The 19,023-nt window shown below is 59.1% G+C and overlaps 1 protein-coding gene across 1 annotated transcript; it reads right to left on the bottom strand.

Annotated features, from left to right (window-relative positions):
* Positions 1 to 1,051: 1,051 nt before the first annotated feature.
* Positions 1,052 to 17,060, bottom strand: MNT (MAX network transcriptional repressor). The gene is made up of 6 exons (XM_044248148.1): positions 16,772 to 17,060; positions 10,904 to 11,483; positions 10,264 to 10,305; positions 10,005 to 10,116; positions 4,695 to 4,887; positions 1,052 to 4,556 (listed from the first exon to the last, which is right to left on the bottom strand). The coding sequence occupies exons 1-6, from the start codon at positions 16,842 to 16,844 to the stop codon at positions 3,799 to 3,801; spliced, it is 1,758 nt and encodes a 585-aa protein (XP_044104083.1). The 5' UTR covers positions 16,845 to 17,060; the 3' UTR covers positions 1,052 to 3,798.
* Positions 17,061 to 19,023: the final 1,963 nt, after the last annotated feature.

The raw sequence follows: 19,023 nt of genomic DNA, 5'->3' as shown, positions 1-19,023 counted from the left end.
GCCTCTCTTCCCGTTAGCTACCAGCAGAGGGAGCTAGCATCTCACAAGCGAAGGGGCTGGCCGCGTTGTTGGGCCAAGGAGGGGCACTAGATCTGCCTTTCTGGAGGTTAGCGTTTCCTCAGAGAAGGGGACCCCATGACATTTGTGGCCACCCCGTCCTTCCCTAAGGATAACCCCTCCCAGGAAGAGAAGCTAACTTCATTCCTCTGGCTAGGACTGGGAGTGAAGCTGTAGTCGGGGAGCTGGACGAGGCAGCCTGTCTATAGCTAAGCCGCTTCCTTACCTCCCCACTTCCTCCTGGGACAGCCTGCCAAAGGGCTGGGTTCCCCTTCCTTGGGACAGATGCAGTTGTAAGGACAAGGGTCTTCCAGGCCCATCTTAGGACACGGTTCTCTGAGTCCTGACTTCCAACTTCTTATTCTTTTCCCTTATGGACTCCCCAGATGACCTGGCCTGACTTAGCACCTCAGAAGCACCTCCCTTCTCAGGAAGCCTCTCCCCTTTCCTTGCACTGATCCCCAATCCCCGACCCCCCAGGGGTCCTCCACCTTTCCTATTGGAACTTTCTCCAGTTGGGGATAGCTAGCTGTTTGGCAGGCCCCAAGGCAGAGTGGCACACGCAGGGAAACCCTGCCCAGAGCTGACTCCACAAGCTCCCAGGCTAGCTGTGTGACCACAACACGTCACTTGGCCACCTCTAACCTGTTTCCTTACCTGCCAGAACAGGGCTAGTTCTTGGCTTATGTATTCCACGGTGCTGTGAAGAGATGAGACAAGATAGTGTTTGTAGGAATGGTCTGAGGAAGTATTACAAAAGCGTAAGGAAGACCAGCACTGCAGTTCTCAAGGCTTGCTGAGGACTGAACGTTGGTGTCAGAACTGGAAGGCCATGTCTTCTAAAACCGACCAGCATGGAAGCTGCTGGAGGACCCATTTGAGGGTCGCCGACAGGGTTAGACCCCTGGTGATTCTTGCTGGAGGTCTTTCCTGAGCGGTCGTGGCCTCTTGTAGCAACAGAGGGACCCGGATGCTGCAGCCTGGCGGCTCCGTCTCTGGTTTCAGTGCAGGTTTATTTCAGTTTTATATTTTATTCCAGGCAAGTGCTTATTACATGGATAGTATTCATGTCTCAATACCTAAAGTCTTGGAGCATGAACAGCCACTAGAATACAGTTCAATAGTAAAAATACAATATGTACAAAATTAGGGTTTTTTGTAGTTTTTTTTTTTTTTTTCCCACACAGCAGATGTATCCAAACACATAAAAATCTCTACAGTCTGGGGTCGCTACAGTTTATATTTCAGGAAACGGAGACACAGTGACCGAGTCCTCACTGTAAACAAGGGCCACCTCTTTGGGGGATGGGGATGGAACCCTGGGATGGGGGAGAAGCTGTTCCTGGAGAGCAGGGGTTATAGTGACCCCCCAGTTCCCCTCCAGGCACTCCCTGCCCTTCTTTGGCCCCCAAGGAACCAACCTCCCCCTCTCCCCGAGGTAAAGGCTCCCAGCCAGTGAGCCACTCTTAACGTCAAAAAGTAAAACACGCATGAGAGGTAAAGTGTGTGGTGTGTGTGTGTATATGTGTGTGTGCACGCACGCGTCCCCCAGGCTGGAAGGGCTGGGGAGGGGGAGGGGCAGGCGGTCCCACAGGGTGAGGACAGACGTGGTCCTGACAGCTCTCAGAGGGGAGATGCCCATGGAAGGGCTGGGCGGCGGCTGCCCTCTCGGGCACACAGCATCACAGCATTCACAAACAACAACAAAAACAACAGCAACAACACCCATCGTCACCAATCTGGACATAGTCATTCGGCACTAGATTCGAAGGCCCCCACTGCTAGGGGTGGGGAGGGGCAGGGGCGGTGAGCAGGCGGATGAGGTATCTGTGCAGGCCCCAGAGGCCACTGGGTGACACACTTTCAACTCTGGAATGGCCTCAGGATGCAGGGAGGTGAACAGAGCTTGAAAGGGCAGGCTCCCCAGTGCTTCTCTGACTATTCCCTGGGCACCAGGCCCGTCTAGCTCCCTCTGCTCTTTCAGTTGGTATCACTCAGGGAAAAGCGGAGACTGGTTCCCCAAGAACCAGGGTTGGCAGGAGGTGGCTGCAGGGGCAGGAAGGCAGGGAGCTTGTGGGGTATGAAGCTCCCTATTGGGGGCCTCTAGGATGACCAGAGGCCTTCCCTTTCCCCACCCCAGGCAAGACAAAGGAGACCAGGCCCCTGGGAGGTCTCCAAGACTAGGAAAGAACTGAAAGGGACCTCTGCCAGCCTCCTCAGTATCCTGTAGGTTGCTCCCCCTGCTCGTCAAAGCAAACTTCACACCTACGGACACTGGCTTCCTTTCCCCATGCTGAAAGGCCACCATGTGCGTCCAGGTGGGGAGGCGAGTGTGCACGTGCGTACAACTGTGTGTCTAACACAAGGCCACTTGTAATAAATACCCACATAAAAAGAGAAGCCAAAGCAGTGGGCAGAGGCAAAGGCAGGGAAAGAAGCAGGCCCTGCACAAAAGGCCCCCTCACTACCCACCCCAAGCTCAGCCTTGCCCTAGATCCAGATTAAGGACCTTCCTCAGAGGAAGGCTGTGGCACACTCAAAGAGCCCACTGGAGAAAAGCTGATGTTCAGGGAAAGAGATGATGCCAAAAACAAATTAGCTGGGGCACAAGCAGCAGTCGTCCTCCCTGCTCTACAGGTCCCCCCAGGGCATCAGGGACGCGGGGAGGGGGGGTGATGCTGGGGATTTGGCCCAGGCCTTGGATTTGGACTTCCTAAGACCCAGACTAGAGGCTGCAGGAGGCACTCCAGCATATACCCCTCAGGGGCGCGCACGGCTCTGAGCAGAGGCCAGGGAACTGGGGCAGCAGAAGTGACCGCATCCCAGACCCTCTGCTTTTGGGAAGCTAAGAGCCAGGCCCAGGGCTGGGGACAGAGATCCAGAGCAGCTCTCTCCTCAGTCCAGCCCCAGGCCAGCCGTGGGGTGGGCGTGGGGGCAGGATGCCGAAGCCATTCGTTCCCAACCCCCACCTTCAGCCTACTCTCCTGAGGTCAGGAGCCCAGTGGCAAGGACTGGGGGCGGGGGAGGCTCAGGGAGCTCAGCAACAGCATGGGATGAGTTGCTGGTAGAGACTTCTTTTAACTAGTTTCTGTGGTAACAAATCATTGACTACGACTGGGTTGGAGAGCCCCAGGCTGGGGGGCCCAGCTGTCAGGATGGGACCACAGAGCCGCTGTGTCTTAGGATCTGTCACCTGTACTCAGAGCAGAGCCCCCCCAGGCACCCAGCTCCCTGGGCCAAGTTGCTTCAGTCCTGCTCCCTCCCCCCTTCCCCTCTGAGGGCCTGGGAAGAGAAGGCTGAGGCTCAGGACAGAGGGAGCTCCGCCACCTCATCAGCCAGAGCAGTAGCAGCAGCAGCAGCACAGGAAGGCAGGCAGAGCGGGGGAAGTCGGGAGAACACAACAGCCACATCGCACAGGGTTGCAGGGTACAAGGTGGGGAGGCAGGAACGGCACTGGAGCTGGCACCAGGCCAGAGGGAGTGGCACATTCACCAGAGTGTCTCATCACTTGATTAAGTCCTAGTGCAGTGGGGGTATAACCCCCTGCCCTGTGCCCAGCTCCCTGGGGTGGCCCTCCCTCCCCTGGCTCAGAGTCTCTGCACCCCCTTCCCCTAGGAGGCCTGGGGGTGGGTGGGGGGGGTCGGGCCTGGGCCTGGCTGGAATGTGTGGAGCTGGTGGGTGGGAGAGCGGGGGATGGGCCCCCTCCCTGCCCCCACTGGGGGCCTCTGAGTGGCCTCCTCCTCAAGCCAGCTTGAGCGTGCTGACTGGGAAGGAGGGCATGGTGACCATAGTCACAGGGTTGAGCACTGTCTGGCCCACCAACTGGGGGTGGTGCACCACCTGAGCCCCCACAGCTGGCTTTGCCATGACAGTGGCTGGGGGCCCCAGCCCAGCTGTGCCATTCACTTGCTGGTGTGAGAGGGTGTGGGCAATGTGGCTCACCGCCACAGGCTGGCTCACCGCCACGGGCTGCGGATACAGGGGCAGCTGGGAGCCGAGGTGGGCCACGTGGTTGAGGGTGGCAGGGTGCACGGTGATGTGGCCGATGGGGGGTGTGGCGGGGGCCAGCTGCACAGCAGGGCTGGGGGCCGAGGGGGCGATGTGGGCGATGTGCTTGCCGCCTGGCCCCTGGAGAACGTGGTTCACAGTCTGGATGACTGAGGCGTGGGTGGTGGCCGTGTGGGCGATGACCGTGGAGCCCCCGCCAGCTGCCGCCACTAGATGGGCTGGAGCTGGCACCAGCGTCTGGGCAGGGGCAGCCGCTGGGGGAGGAGGGGCCGGCAGTGGTGTCTTCTGTGGTGGCGGTGGCTGCTGCCCAGGCAGGTGGACGGGAGACAGGGCCACAGGCTGGGGGTGGGGGTGTGGATGGGGAGGCAGAGGTGCAGGGGCAGCACTGGGCGGGGGCTTCGGCAGCTCCGGGTGGGGGCGATGATTCAGTTTAGGTGGGCCCAGGCCAGCCTGGTCCTCCTCCATATCCTCGTCTATGTTGTCCTCACCCTCTGTGGGGGGACATAGGGACAGGGACAGGTTAGAAAGGGTTGGGAAACAAGAGGCCAGAGCAGTAAATGCCCCCAGGGTCTGGGGACAGGGAGCTGGGGGGCAAGGGCCTGGCCAGGGAGGGGCGGGAGGGTGCTCACCAGAGGCCGTGGAGGTGGAGGCCTGGTCGTCCTCGGGCTGGCCAGTCTGCCGGAGCACACGGTCGATCTCCAGCACGTCCATCCACTGGCTCAGCTCATGCTTGAGCTCTGTCAACCGCTGCTGGGTAGCAATCTTCTCCCTCGCCAGCCGCTCCATCTCATGCTCGTATTCCTTCTCCTTCCTCTTCAGAGACTGGAGAACAAGGCAAGGGCCCGAAGCATACCCTGAGCAGGAGCTCTAAGGCCTCCAGTACTGCCAACCGCTCCCCTGGGGCACCCTGCTCTCAAGGTCCCTCAGCCCCCAGTGGTAGGCCTGCAGGGAGGGGGCTGCTGGAGACCACAGCTGCCCCTGCTTCTTGGCCAGGCCCCAGGGTGGGGGGGCCCATGTCCTGTGGACTGCAGGCGCTCTAGCAGGCACCACTGACAGAACGCATGGATGCAGGTCAACTCCCCCACCCCAGGATAAACGCCCTCCCCTCCACCCTCCCCGAAGCCGCCTCCCTCCATCCTGTGGGGGACAGAAGGGGAACAGACTTCTCCGTACTGCTCAAGGCACCACTCATACCATGCTGTTGGTCACGGAGCCACAAGCTACCCTCCTTGGAACTCATTCCCCAAAGAACCCCAAACGATCGTGCCCTTCTCTTCACAGCATCATCCCCTAGTCTCTTCCACTTCAGTGTCCCTGAGCATGCCCCTGAGACTTTGTGGCACACCGATCCCTCCCCCTGCATTTCTTCCCAACCTGCCTCCATTTCCTTCATCCCCGGCAGCTGCTGGCTCTGCCCCCTCCCCCGGCCCGCCATGGGGTACTCCCCATGGTGCCTCCCTGGGCCGTCTCTCAACAACGTAGTTTCACTGCCCGCAACCCTCTGGGCTCCTCCCCAGGCTGCTGACCGACCCCCAAACCCTGGAATGTGCCCCCCTCCTTCCACATCTGTAGCTGAGTTGCACTGACCAATGAACAATGGCTCCACAGCACCTCTCACACTGAGCACTGCCGCCACCTCCACCACAGGGTCTGGGCTGGCCCTGTCCCATGACCTAGAGGTACCCACCTCACTAAGAACACCAGAAGGGAATGCCCTTGGCCACGGGACCCCTAGCTGCTTCAGCCCCTTCAGGCGCACAGGCAGCTGGGGACCCTCACACAGGCCATGCCTCCCCTATCAGAAGGATCCCGTTTCCCCTCACATGAGAGACTTCTCTGCAGTTCCAAAAGGCCAGCCTGTGTCCTTCACCTCAGCTCCCGTCCTCTGTGACCTCCTGACTCTGACGCTTTATTAAATGGACACCTCGAAGTCTCGCAGGCCTCCCCACTGCCAGCTTCTCCTTGGCCCAGGCATGTCAGGAGTGCTGGAGCCACCAAACACGGCCACTCTTGCCCTACAGCATCCTGGAATCTGGGAACCCACGCTGCTCCTGAGCTCCTGGCTTCCAAGTCTTGCTGGCCATGCAGGTGCAGAACCCACCAACCCTGCACACACCAAACTATCCAGCTAGTCTCGGTTTTCCGCTCTGAACCCTCTCACACACACAGACCCTTTCTCACCTCTCTGCCTCTTATCTGCTTGCACTTCAAGCCCACACCTGAGCACTGAATAAGACGATCAGTACTTAATCACAAACTAAAATCATCCCTAAAAACTTCCTGTTTTGTCTTTCCACCTCAATACACACTGTCCATGTCCTATGCTGTGAGTAAAAGCCAAGACTACTCCATAATTAGCTTTTCTCCCTTGACCCTACCAGCAGCCAGGACAGAACTACACATATCTTAGCTCCAGGGAAAGGATCTGTGAGGATGTGAGCCTGTGGATTCCCACCTCTATCCTGTCCCTCTCCTTTATCACAGGAGAATCAGTCACCCATCACACCGAGTTTCCCTTGACTCCATTTACTACGAGCAGAGCAGCCTTCCTGGCTGTTCAGTTGCCCCTCCTGGGTATGGCAAGATCCTCAACTTCACCCACTCCCTCCAGTATCTCCAAACTCTTTGTATTTCTGACCTCACCACTCAAAGATGCCTCCAACCATTACTGCTCCAACACATAACCCAGATAGAACCTTACTCTGTTCTGGCCTGAAACCCGGTAGCTTTACAGTTCTGCCAGCAGTCCTGGGCCACACACAGCCTCCTCTGCATCCTGGCTTTTGAGATTTAACCTGCTTCTCTCCACAGTTCTGCCAGAAAGTCCCTCTCTTACACACACACACACACACACACACACACACACCACCTCCCCCACCCCCGGCTTCTCACCTGGCTCTACCCTGAGAGGCCTGTGCTGGACATGACATCAGATGAGACCATACCAGTGATAGGGCCTGTGGTGAGTCAGCTCTCACTTGAACCTGGCTGCTGGAAGTGGCTGTCCTAAACTTTACACAGGGAGAGCAGATTTCTGGCTCTGGAGGAACTCAGAGGTCAAGACCTCTTTTTCTTTTTTCTTTTTTTTTTTTAAAGGTTTTATTATTTATTTGACAGACAGAGATCACAAGTAGGCAGAGAGGCAGAGAGAGAGAGAGGAGGAAGCAGGCTCCCTGCTGAGCAGAGCCCAATGCGGGACTCGATCCTGGGACCCCGAGATCATGACCTGAGCCGAAGGCAGCGGCTTAGCCCACAGAGCCACCCAGGCACCCCAAGACCTCTTTTTCTTAACCAGCCCAGTTCTCCACAAGCCTAGAGGCCCCTGGAAAGTTTCCCCAGATTCTAGCTTTGTCCACATTGCTTCATTTTAAACACATTTCCTAAGACTGCCTGGATGCATAGTTTGGTACCTGCCTACTCCTCTTCCTGTTTTCCTCCACTTCACAGTGGCTTGCTTCAGATCCCATAAGCACCTCCAAGCCACCCTGAGTTGGCTGGGGTGACAGCCTGCCCACCTCAGCACACACCCAGAGCCTTGAGTCTATACAGCTAATGTGGTCTCTCGACTATTTCACTCCCAGCTAGTGCCCTGCTATCCCAATCTCTCCATGGCAACCCTCGAGACCAGCTTTAACTTCCAAAACTGCATTCTGCTCCCCAGGGCTGGAGAAACTTCGGAGAAGGCATTGGGCCTTCTGCCCTCTGCTTTGCCTAGGTCATCCTGAAACCTTCAGGTCCCAGCTTGAATGCCCCTTCCTCAAGCTACAACTTCCCTCACTCCCTAGAACAGATTCTGTGACCCCTGTCCCTATTACATCCTCATGGCACAGTCCTTTGTTTCTCCTCTGCCACCAACACCAAACACGTGACTAACGTATGAAGACAGAGACCCACACTTTTTTTCTTTGCTCCCTGCTTTACTCTCAGAATCAGACAGAGCTGTCCAAAGCACCTAAATGAATAAACAAATGAGTGAGGTTAGTGAGGTTAAGGATTTAGAAGGCCTTGTCAGTTTTCTATTTCTGCCTCTGATGCCAGCCCCAGTACAAGTATCTCTTACGAACAGCCTGGGTACACCTCGCTGCCTACTCAGCCTAGACCCATGTCTGCTACCTGTCTATATAAAGTGGAATGTGCTATTCCATCCTTCCCGTGTCTTAGTAATTGTGATTAAGTTGGTATTTAGAGCGCGAACATCCCCAAGAGGAAGATACTATTTTTTTCTTATTTAGCAAAATGGCAGTACAGAAGAAACTGATATTCACAGAAAACGTCACAGCATTTGGACAAGGATTTGCTCCTAGATCATGTGACTGTGAATGACTGAAGAACCCGTAATATTCTCAACACCCAAGTTCTATAAAATCATGTCAGAAGTAGTCCTCCTGGGGACCCTCCAATCCCCGCTCCTCGGGCCCCTCCTCCTTCGAGGCCAGACCGGCCGAAATCGAGGCCCCGCCCCTCCCGGAGCACGCGCGCACCCACGCGGACTCGGCTTTGCAGCGTCACTCCGGACCCGCGGCACCCCACCGATCTGCGCGCGGAAGCCCCGCCCCCACCCCTGCCCTGCCAATCCCCGAGCCCGGCTCCACCCCTCTCGGGTGCCGGGAAGCTGCCTGGAGGCGCGCCAGCCACGCCCCCTCGCCTGCAGGGCGGGCGGAAGGGCGCGCTTTCGCAGGAGGCCGGGAGGGAGCCGCCGGCTGGGAGCAGTGGCGTAACAGCGCCTCCGCCCCCCGAACGAGTCAGGCTCCGGTTACCTCAGGGCTGTGACCCCGCAGTCTTGGCCGGGGGTGGGGGGGAGAGTGGGGTGGGGTGGGGTGACGCCTCTGGCTTATAGTTCGGTCGGACCCCAGACCACGGGACCTTTGACGCTGCCCGGCTCCCCATCACCCCCACCCCCAGGTGCCCTAGTGCGCCGGCAGGGGGACCCCAAGCTGCCCCCGCCCCCACCCCGCGCGGGCAGGGAGCTCTAAGTCCCTCCCACTCCCCAACGGCTCGGTTCCGACTCCGTCTCCGCGGCAGCCAAGCGTGGCCACCCGCCCCACCCCCACAGCCTCCTTCCCGGCACGCGGAACCCTCGGCCGGTTTCCAAGGAAACCGAAACACGGGGCCGTCATGGCAACTGTCTTATCTGGCGGGAGCCCCCCCCCTCCGCCCCGTACAACGGAGAGAAACCAGTGCCCAAAGGGGGTTGGGGCACAAGGCCAGGAGGGCCCCCTGAAAAGAAGCTTTTAAAAACCCAAACAGGAGGAGAGCGTAATTTTTTAAAGGTTCGGTGACCCCAGGACTGCTTTGGTCACCCAGACCACCACATTTCCCCAGCCTCCAGGTTTAACCCCCCGAATCCAGTCGTGGCACCTCAACGCTCTCATCGTAATCATTCTGGGGTCAGAGTGGGGGGGGGGGAGAGGGGGCTCAGCGGCGCGCCACTGTCTGCAAGCAGCCACGCCCAGGGGACTCCCCACCCCTCCGCGAGCGACAGACTCTCGGGCCGAGTCCGGGTTCCCGCCCAGGCACTGCGGACGGGGTGGAGGCGCCGGGGCCGCTCCACGCCCTTCTCACCCGCGGGCACACTAACCGCGCCGGACTCTAATGCGGACCCCAGCGCCTGGTCTCAAAACTGAGCTGCGGGGGTGGTGCAGATGGTGGTGGTCCGTGGGGCGGCCCGCAGGGATAGGGGGAGAGGGGAACGCCGCGGCCGCCCTCCCCCGCGCACGCGCACCGGTTCCCCCGCCCCCTCGCGGGCGGGGAGCCCCGCTGACGTCAGCCGAGCCATGTGCTCAGCGCCCGCGTGGAGGCGGGCGGGGGAGCCGGAGAGGGAGCGAGGGCGGGGCGGGGCCGGGCCGCGGCTAGGGGAAGAGGGCGGGCGGGAGTGAGGAGGAAGCTGGCGCCGCGGCCACAGCCCGCCCTCCTCTCGGCGGTGCTTCCCTCCCCCATACCTGGATGTACCGCAGCGCCGTCCGCAGCACACTCAGATTCGACGTCTTCTTGTCGTCCACGTTGGGGATGTTGCGCTTTAGGGTCTCAAAGCATTCCTTCAGATGGGCCCTCCTGGGGAGAGGGAGTGGCGCCGGTTAGCCAGCACCTGGAGGATGGGGGTGGAGAGGAAGGCCCCAGGAGAGCTTGGGGGACCAAGGGTGGGAGCAGTCCCCACAGGGGGCGGGGCGGGCCCAGAGATACACAAGCAAGCACACACACCTGTTCTTCTCCAATTTGTTGTGTACTTCTCTGGTTCCGATCCTGAAACCCAGACAGACAGGAAGGAGGTTCAGGGAGGAGGACCCAATTCGGTGGCCTTCCTGCCCCCTGACCCCACTCCCCAAATGCCACAGGCAGTTTGCTCCCCAGATTCTCCGTACAAAGCTGCCATGGGAGACATTCACCCTGCACGGAGGTGGCTATACCTCCTGGAGGGCACATGTATGCTCATAATTCACAATCCCTTTAACCCTCCATCCTGCTCTTGTCCACCTGTGAGGAGACAAGAGGGTCTCCTGGGGCTCACAGAAATAGCCAATTGGCCCCAGCCCTCACCCAATCCAATCCAATACTCTGTCTAAAGGCCTGGCAATGCCATCGGCCCATCCTTGAGGGTGTCAGAGAACAAAGAAGCCTGACAACAACAGACGCCCATGGCCATTCCCCACTCTCTGGGTGTGGATAGACACAGGCACAGTGAGAACTGTCCAAATACAGCAGGGTACTTCTCAGCTGGGGAGGTACGATAACGCTTTGAAGGATGAGTTTAGGAGGGGGGGCTACTTTCTCCTGCACACACTGCCCAGAATGTGGGCAATTCTCCATCCCACCAGTCCCGACTCAGCTACACCTCACTCACCCCCCAGGCCTCTTCTTTTGTTCGCTGGATTTGACTTCTTCCGCTGGTGCCAACTTCAGAGTCCCAAGAGTGGGTGGGGGTGGCTGCTGGGGGGCCAGCTGGGGCTGAACTCCAGGGTGAGGTGCTATGGTCAGGATGGGTGTGGGGAGGGGCTGCAAAGGCTTGGGACTGCCAGTGGGTGCAAGGGTGGTCTTGGAGTCTGGCAGCAGGGGAGTGGGATTGGGCACCTGTGGCCTAGTGGGCAAGGGAGCAGACTCCTTAATGCTGAGTCCAGGGGTGCTAACCAGGGCTGGCTGGCGAGGTGCCAGAGGCAAAGGCTGGGCTGCTGGAGGCAGTGGTGGGGGCGGGGGCAGGGGCTGAGGAGAGTTGGTCACTACTGGAATAGGAATGACCGTCAGTGGGGTGGGGGTGGCAAGTGGGGGTGGGGGTGCTGGAGGGGGTGCTGGTGGGGACAGAGGTAGGGGTGGTGCTTCAATGCGGGGCTCCTCCACAGGCAGGGCATGGGCCAGCCTGGCAAGGCTGCTGGCCTTCTTCTGCTCCTGCTCCCTCTCCCGCTCCAAGCGAAGCCGCTCCTGCTCCTCTACGCAGAGAGAACACAAGGGGTTTCTCAGTAGGCCAACAGTCCTGGGCTTTGGCTTCTGAAGTCTTCCAACCACAAAGTATCCCCTGACCCTGTCCCAGTCAGTGCTCAGGGACATGCCTGCTCAGCCTGAGCCACCACAAATGCCCATCCACACCCAGCTAGGCATGGGGGCTAAGTGCTGGGGGCATGGCAGTGAACAGTGAAAAGAGGCCTGGTCTCTGCCTTTGGGGAGCCCAAGACCTAGAGGATGAGAGGAAGGACAAGTAACAGAATAATCCAAGACCTAGGGGATGAGAGGAAGGACAAGTAACAGAATAATCCATGCTAGGAGAGGAGAAGGGTGGTAGAAGGACAGAGCAGGAGCTGTCAGATGGGATGCTGGAAGCCTGGCCACCTGAAGGTTAAGGAGTTAGTGGAGCAGGGAAATTCAGGAACAAGAAGGCTGAGGTGCATGGGGTGATAGGTATGGTGGGCAGAGAGAGGCCAGTCAGCGAAAGACCTCACCAGCCACCACAGGAGAATGTAGGAGAGGCCAAGAGAGCACAGCTTTTGGGGAAGGTCTTCAACAGTATTTACCAAGTACCTTCCAGAAGGCAGGCAGCATCTTCATTTCAAGATGAAATAAATGAGCTCAGAGAAGTAAAGTGATTTGTTGAGGGTCACAGAGCAAGTAACAGGTAAACTGGAGCCAGACCCAGCCACCTGGCGGATGCCCATACCTGCTGTGTTAGCACATGCTCACTAGATGTCTGTACACACACATACACACACACACCCGCCCCATCTGAATCCTCATGGAAGTCCATGCCACAGGCAGGGCAGGGACATCACCTTCAGTTCACACATGAGGACATCAGGCCCAGGAGTCCCAGGCCAGGTCCCAGTGTCTGGTTTCCTCAGAGACCACACAAAACCCATCCAGTCCTTCTCTGCCTTTTGTGGTGCTAGAACTCATGGGTCCCAAATCCCTCACTCTGGCCATTCCCACCACCAGCAGCAGAAAGGGAAGAAAGGGAAAGGGAAGAGGCAGGCAGAAAGGAAAAGAAAGCACACCCTCACACCTGTCCCTTCAGCATCTCCATGGCCAGCCCTGCTTCAAGGTGAGGCCTACTCAAGGGGCTGGCTGCCACCAGGGGAAGGGGAGGGCCCTTCCTGATCCACAAGTACCTCCCCACTTCCACCCTGCCCGGGACTGGCTAGGCCCCACCAATCCGGTTCCCTGACTACAGGGCTGGGCAGGGTCTCTGGAGAGCAGCCGTAGCCCCCCAGGCCAGGGTGCAGGCAGGTCAACCAGCCCTTCTGCGGTTGGGGACTGGCCACACTGCAGACTAATTGGGCTGACAGCAGGAGCTGGAAGACCCACCCCAAACATACCACGCCACAAGGGGTGGGGCTGGAGGACCAGGTAAGCTAAGAGCCCCCAGTAGAGGAGGGAATCAAACCCTCCAATGGTCTCTGGGGCTGAGGGCCCTTAGGCCAACCAATAAGGTGGGCACAAGCTAGGCCTGCTCCAAGCTCCTCCCTCCTGCAGGGGAGCAGGGGAGAAGGGGCGGGAGGAGGAAGTAGAGCAAGGTTGTGAGAGGGGAAGCACTCAGCGGTCTCCCAGCAGCACAGGCCTCTTCCGTAGCTCCCCTGCCCTTCAGAAAGGGGAGCTGCCAGGCCTGCTGCAATGAGGGCTCTCCCAGGCCTTTCCAGCTGGCACTGGCTTGTTACAGCCCCAGAGAAAACCAGCTCTCGGCATTCCAGCTTCCCAGAGACCACTAGCAGAGAAGTCTGTGGAGAGTTCCACCTACTAGCTACCTAGTCCATCCCCCATACTGCTCCCCACCTCCTCCCACCCCATCCCCTTCAGCTGAGCTCCAGGGCCCAATACAGCCCACCTTCATTCCTTTGGGCCACGACCCAAATTCCTTCATTGGCTTTGGGACCAGGGTTACACTTTCCCATTAGCAGTGCGACAGAGAGGGCCCCAAGCCCCTAAGACAGGTGCCCTGGTAACCTAGACTGAAAGTAAACCTCATATTCCCCGTATTTTAAAGCAACTCCACAGCTCATCCAGGAGATGGCAACCTCCTTCTCACCTATCCTCTCTCTTCCAGGGTCAGGCAGGTATGCCTCACGGGTGCCAGGAGGGACCCAGGTGAATGGCCAAGTTGTATCACACCTGGATCAGCATGGAAAGTCTTGACTGGTGGTGAAGAGGGGGTGTCCTGGGCCAGATTCAGCCCACCAAAGCTTCCTGCCTCCTCCCCACCCAGCAGCGACCCTCTTCCTATGCCCTGGGGAGGGGGAAACCAAAGGGGGGGAGCAAACTGGCAGTCACTCAGGGACTCCCTCAGGAACAAAACAGATTCAGTCTCTGTGAAATAACGCTGTGCTGCACCCAGGGGTGCACTCCCTCTCCCATTCCCAAACATGCACACGAGGGGGCCCCAGAGAATTCAGCATGACACATCTGGGGTGATTCAGGGGCCAGAGTCAACACTAGGTAGCCTCCACTGTTCAGGGGGAGTTCTCCCCTTCTTCAGGCCAACAGGGAACTTGTGGATACGGCAGCCCCTCACCCCCAACCTGCCATGTGACTAGGTCAGGTAGAAGAGAGTTGGTCCCATTTGAGCCACCTCCATGAATGCTGGAAATGACGACTTCTTCAATGCTGCTGACCACTTCTTCCCTCTCCCACATGCATGTGTGCACACATCCTCCCACACATCCACCCTTGAAATTGAAATGGGGCATGGACAAGAGAATCCCTGTTCAGAGCTGCTCATCAGGTTAGCAGGTCCACACAGGACCTCTTCTCTCCTACCATCCCCACCCCAAGTCAGAGGACAGAACCTCAAGGAGGGGGAAGAAATGAATTTGAGACTTAAGTGCTGTGGCTAGGTCTAGCCATGTGTGCACGTAGGCTTTTGGAGTCCATCTGGCTTTGCACCACCCATTCCCTAAGAACTCCTGGCCCCAACAAGAAGGAACTGTGACCACTCAGTTAAACAGGGCCTCTACTCAGCTCCCTGCCCCCAGATCTCACCACCTGGGGGAGGGGCAGGGCTCTGCAACTTCTTAGGAGGGAACCATTCCCAGGCTCCTTCACAGTGTTGCACACATCATCCCTGTCGTCCTTACTGCCAGCTCTGGACTTAGTATTTTGGAAAGGGTGCGGGAGATGGCAGTGGGGGCGGGTGGGCTTCTCCCCTTCCCCCTAAAACCAATCAGCCTGAGGGCAAACTGAAGGTGAAGTGAATGCTCCCTTGGGGAAAAAGCAGGGTCAATGCTGTTCACCTCTAGCACAGTGCCTGAGAGGACACAATAGGTACCCCTCAAATGCACTGTATTGACAGTGGCAGCAGGTGACTCAAGTCTCTCCAGTTATTGTCCACGCACCCCCCTCCCCTCGCCCACTCGCTGCGTCCGCAAACGGGACATTCTCGGTCACAACCAGTACTGCCCAGGGCCTGACCCTGCTGGGGACCCCGGAGATAAGGAGGAGGGGCACGCGGGCTGAGGTCCCGGCCCATCAACCTCGCAAAATCCAAGCATTTCACTCTCACAGATCTCGAGTGACTCCCGACCTTGAGAGGCCGGTCGACCTACTAGGCCGGGCGGACCCGCCGCTCCCCCGCCCCTGGCCCGCTGCCGCTCCCCCCACCCCACCCCCTCCGCCGCCGCGGAAAAAGCTGCAGGGCGCGCGCGCACACAACACACACTACTACCTCCAGCATGACTCATCATTGAAGCAACAATAGGCAGAGAGAAAGGAAAGGAGGGCGAAGCTCTCTCTTTACCACAACGAACCCGTCAGGAGGAAGGGAGGGGAGGCTGGAAGGGACAGGAGTCCTCGGATATCATACACACACCGATCCAGGGCCGAGGGCCTCGCAATGGTCCGAAAAACGGAGGTCTTTCCCTCCAACCCCTAACCCTGCAACACCATGAAGCTGGGGACCACGACAGGGCGGGTGGGACTGGAAGCATCTGAAATCCTCGTTTCCTAAAGAGGGAACGCCAAAGTTTGCCCCTTCTCCGCCTGGCTCATTCCACAATGTGGCTAGGGGTACTGCCAGGAGATCCTGGTGAGAACGTTTCCCCAAACGTCAATGGGAGTATGTGAGCTCTAAATGTCCTGTCACCCAGCGATTCAGAGGGCTTCCCTCGCCCCAGGATCAAGAACAGGAGGTTGGGGCGAGAACCGGCAGGTGAGCTCGGCGGCTCCTCCTCCCAGTACACAGGATCTCCCTGGGAGGTGCCCGGCGGCCGGAGCCAGGGCCCAACCCCGCGCAAGGCCACTCGCCAGCCCCGCCCTGGCCCCGCCCCCGGCCGAGCGCGAGGCAGCTGGGAGGGGCCGGGCCGCTCAGTCCCCAGCGGGAGTGTCCCCCGTGCACGTGGTCGGAGGCGGGGCCCGTCCACGTCACCACCCGGTGTAACCAACGGGCTTGGAACGCAGGCACACGCAACATTCCAGCCGAGAGCGGGTTTGGAACGCGCAGACACGCCACATTCCACACCGGCTAAAGTGGGGCGCAGCAAGGGGGGCCCGGGGACTGCCCCCAGCGACCTGCGGGCCTTTTCGCTGACACCCAATCCTCCCAGCTCTCACCCAAACCCCTGAAGCGCGACCCAGCCCAGGCTTGGGAGGCGGGGTCAGGCGGGGCTGGCCAGGATCATAAGACACGCGATGTCATTTCATTCTGCAAAGGCCGCCTCCGCCCCAAGCGACGCGTAGATCGGCCGGGAGCGCCCCCCGCACCCTCCCCACAGGGCCAGGGAAGCCGGGGAGCTGCTCGGCGTAGAGTAATTCCCACCCCCCACTCCGTTACACACACGCCCACTCGTGTGCACTATACACTCGCCCGTGTACACGTCCGTTCATCCGCTCTCCTCGAGGCTCGCATCACACATACCCCGTGCACACACGCACGCACACGCGGGTCTGCCACCCCCACGCAACACCATTCGGCACCCCACCCCCCACCGACTCTCACATCTTCAACGCTACCGAGGGCGCCGCTGGCCCACGCGAAAGGAGCCCCCACGAAAGGTGCACACGGGGTGGCAGGCAACTAAGGTGGCGCCCACAGGAGCCGAGTCCCTCTCTGCATGTTAATGAATTCATTAATTAATTTTACTGCCCCCAACACTTCTCCCCGGGCGGCGGCTCTTGTGCGGAACCTTGAGCTGCCCGGCTTCGCGGGCAGCCCAGGAAGGCGTCCTGCCCGCGGTTTCGGAGATCAGGGTCGCTCGTCTCCCCTTCCCCGGTGCCCCAGGGGCCCAGCCCGGCCGCTCACCACGTGCTCTCTGTTGTTGCTGCGCTTGCCATTCCAGGAAGCGGGCCGCCTCCAGTAGCGTCTCTATGCTCATCGCGCCGAGAGCTGCCGGGGGCGCGCCGGGGCCGAGACTGCTGCCCGCGAGCGGGGCACAGGTCAGGCTGGCGGGCAGGCAGGAGGGAGGGATTACCTCCGGGGGGCGACAGGGCTGGGCGGCGCAGCGCACTCCGCAAGGAAGAACGGGAGAGCACGGAGAGAAAAAATTAATGTTTCCCAAAATATTTGCAAAATATAATTTGCAAATTTTAAAAAATTTTGGTGCAAAAAAACAAAAGGCGGCACTGCCTCCCTCCTTCCCCTCCCTCTCTTTTTCCCCCTCTGATGCCTCCCGCCCCGCGGACCCCGGGAGTCCCGCCGACAAGAAAAGGCTTTGCAACAAGATGGCGAGGAGGCACCGACACACACAACAAGGGAAGGAGCCGCGCTGCCCCCGGCCGCCGCCCCCGCTACTACACCGGGGCCGCAGCCAAAGCCCGGACCGGAGCCCCCTCCCGCAGGGCCGCGGCGTCTCAGGAAGGGAGGGGCGGGGTGCTGAGCGGGCTTGCCCCGCCCACTATAGGATGGCGCGCGCACACGTGGCCTGGGTGGGGGTGGGAGAATAACCCACTCCGCTCGCGCCCTGCATTTCCGCTTTCTCTCCTCGCCCCGCCCCTATGGCAAGCCACAAGTTGAGCAAGGGCTGCATGTTGCGGTCATTCACAACGAAGTGTGTCCTGCTGGAATAAAGGAGGGGTGGAAAATTTAAGACTTAAGTTAGCTCAAATAAGGATATTCCAGGTCAGGGAAACCTTAGGATGACTTAGAAGACTGGCCTGACCCCTGGGTCTCCGCTCCCTACCCACACGTGACCTAATTCCTGCAACCACCCCGGCTGTCGCAATTCCCCCGGGATCCGCCCGTGGGCGGAGCTGATGGCAGGAGGCTGCCAGAGACCGGCGGAGGGAGCGGAGTGATAATCCGGTTCCGCGTTTTGCCTCCGTTCCTCCCCCCGCAGTGCGTTCGCATCCTATTAGACGACGTCACCGGGCCACGGGCCAATGGGCAGGCAGGACAACACGGCATGGAGCAGCTCCACATGGACACCCCGCGCCGCCAGCCTTCTGTTTAAAGGGCCAGTGTCTAACACGGTCACATTCTTGGGTGCGGATGGGTCCACTCTAAGAACGGAGGGTGAGACGCCGAGAGGAAAATTCTGCAGTTGTGCCGTGGCCTACCCTTTACTTTTCAACACCCTTCCTTCCAAATCAAGTCTCTCTTTTCTACCCCCAAATTCTTCTTTGTCCACGCCTGTCTAATGTGGATGCCCCACAGGCCACCCTTTGCTACGGGGCCTGGGCGGGGGCAGTTAACACAGGGCGTCCGCGGCCGAGACCAAGGGGGCGGGCCCCAAATCGGGAACAACAACGTGGAGGGCGGAAGCCTGGCCCGGCCAGCCGCTGGGCGGTTGAGGCCGCGGGCGGGGCGGGGCGGGGCGGGGCGGGGCGGGGGGTCGGGACGCTCTGCTTGGTCTCCACCGCGCTCGCCAAGAGGGCGGGACCCCGAGCTGGCGCTCGCTGCCGCCACTTGCGCTAGTGTTTGGGGCTGCCTGCGGTACGATCATAAAGTTAGACCTTTGCAGCATACCCAAGTAGTCTCATTTTGCAGATAAGGAAACTGAGGCCCAGACACGAGAGAGGACTTGTCTGAAGTCACTCGGTATTCCAACTGCTGCATGCCCTGGAGGAAGGAGTATTTATCCTTGACCCCGTCGACGACTCTTCTGAAGGCAGTTCTGAAACAGGGCAGGGCACCCAATTCGAAAAAAATCGTGTAGGAATATCAAACTGCACAGGAAGTTGTCTGTCCACTTAATATACTGTATTCTGGGTCTCCAAAATCTTCACCTGAAACCCTGCTGTTCTGCTTCTTTGGCACAGGCCACACTGGTAGAGTTGGTAGTGACACAAAGGCCGGCTGAAGGCACTTTGGTAGCACCCTAACACATGTACAGCTCTGCGGGCCCAATGCCAGCAGTCTTTTGGCCCCTGCGTCCTAGCCTCAAATTCCTTTTTTGCTACCAGTTCAGAATGGGACAATGCCAGCTGGGTTCAGAATCCTACAGCCTGGGATTTACCATCAAAGCTACAAAGCAAAACTTAATGAGGACAGCTGAGTGGCAGACCACCCTGCCAACCCATCTCTTCCCATCCCATCCCATCCCCACTTGTGCCCTT

The sequence above is a fragment of the Neovison vison genome, chromosome 5, assembly GCF_020171115.1.
Source record: "Neovison vison isolate M4711 chromosome 5, ASM_NN_V1, whole genome shotgun sequence".
Lineage (NCBI taxonomy): Eukaryota > Metazoa > Chordata > Mammalia > Carnivora > Mustelidae > Neogale > Neogale vison.
Note: the sequence above shows the minus strand (reverse complement) of the source record. Positions and strands in the feature narration are given on the sequence as shown.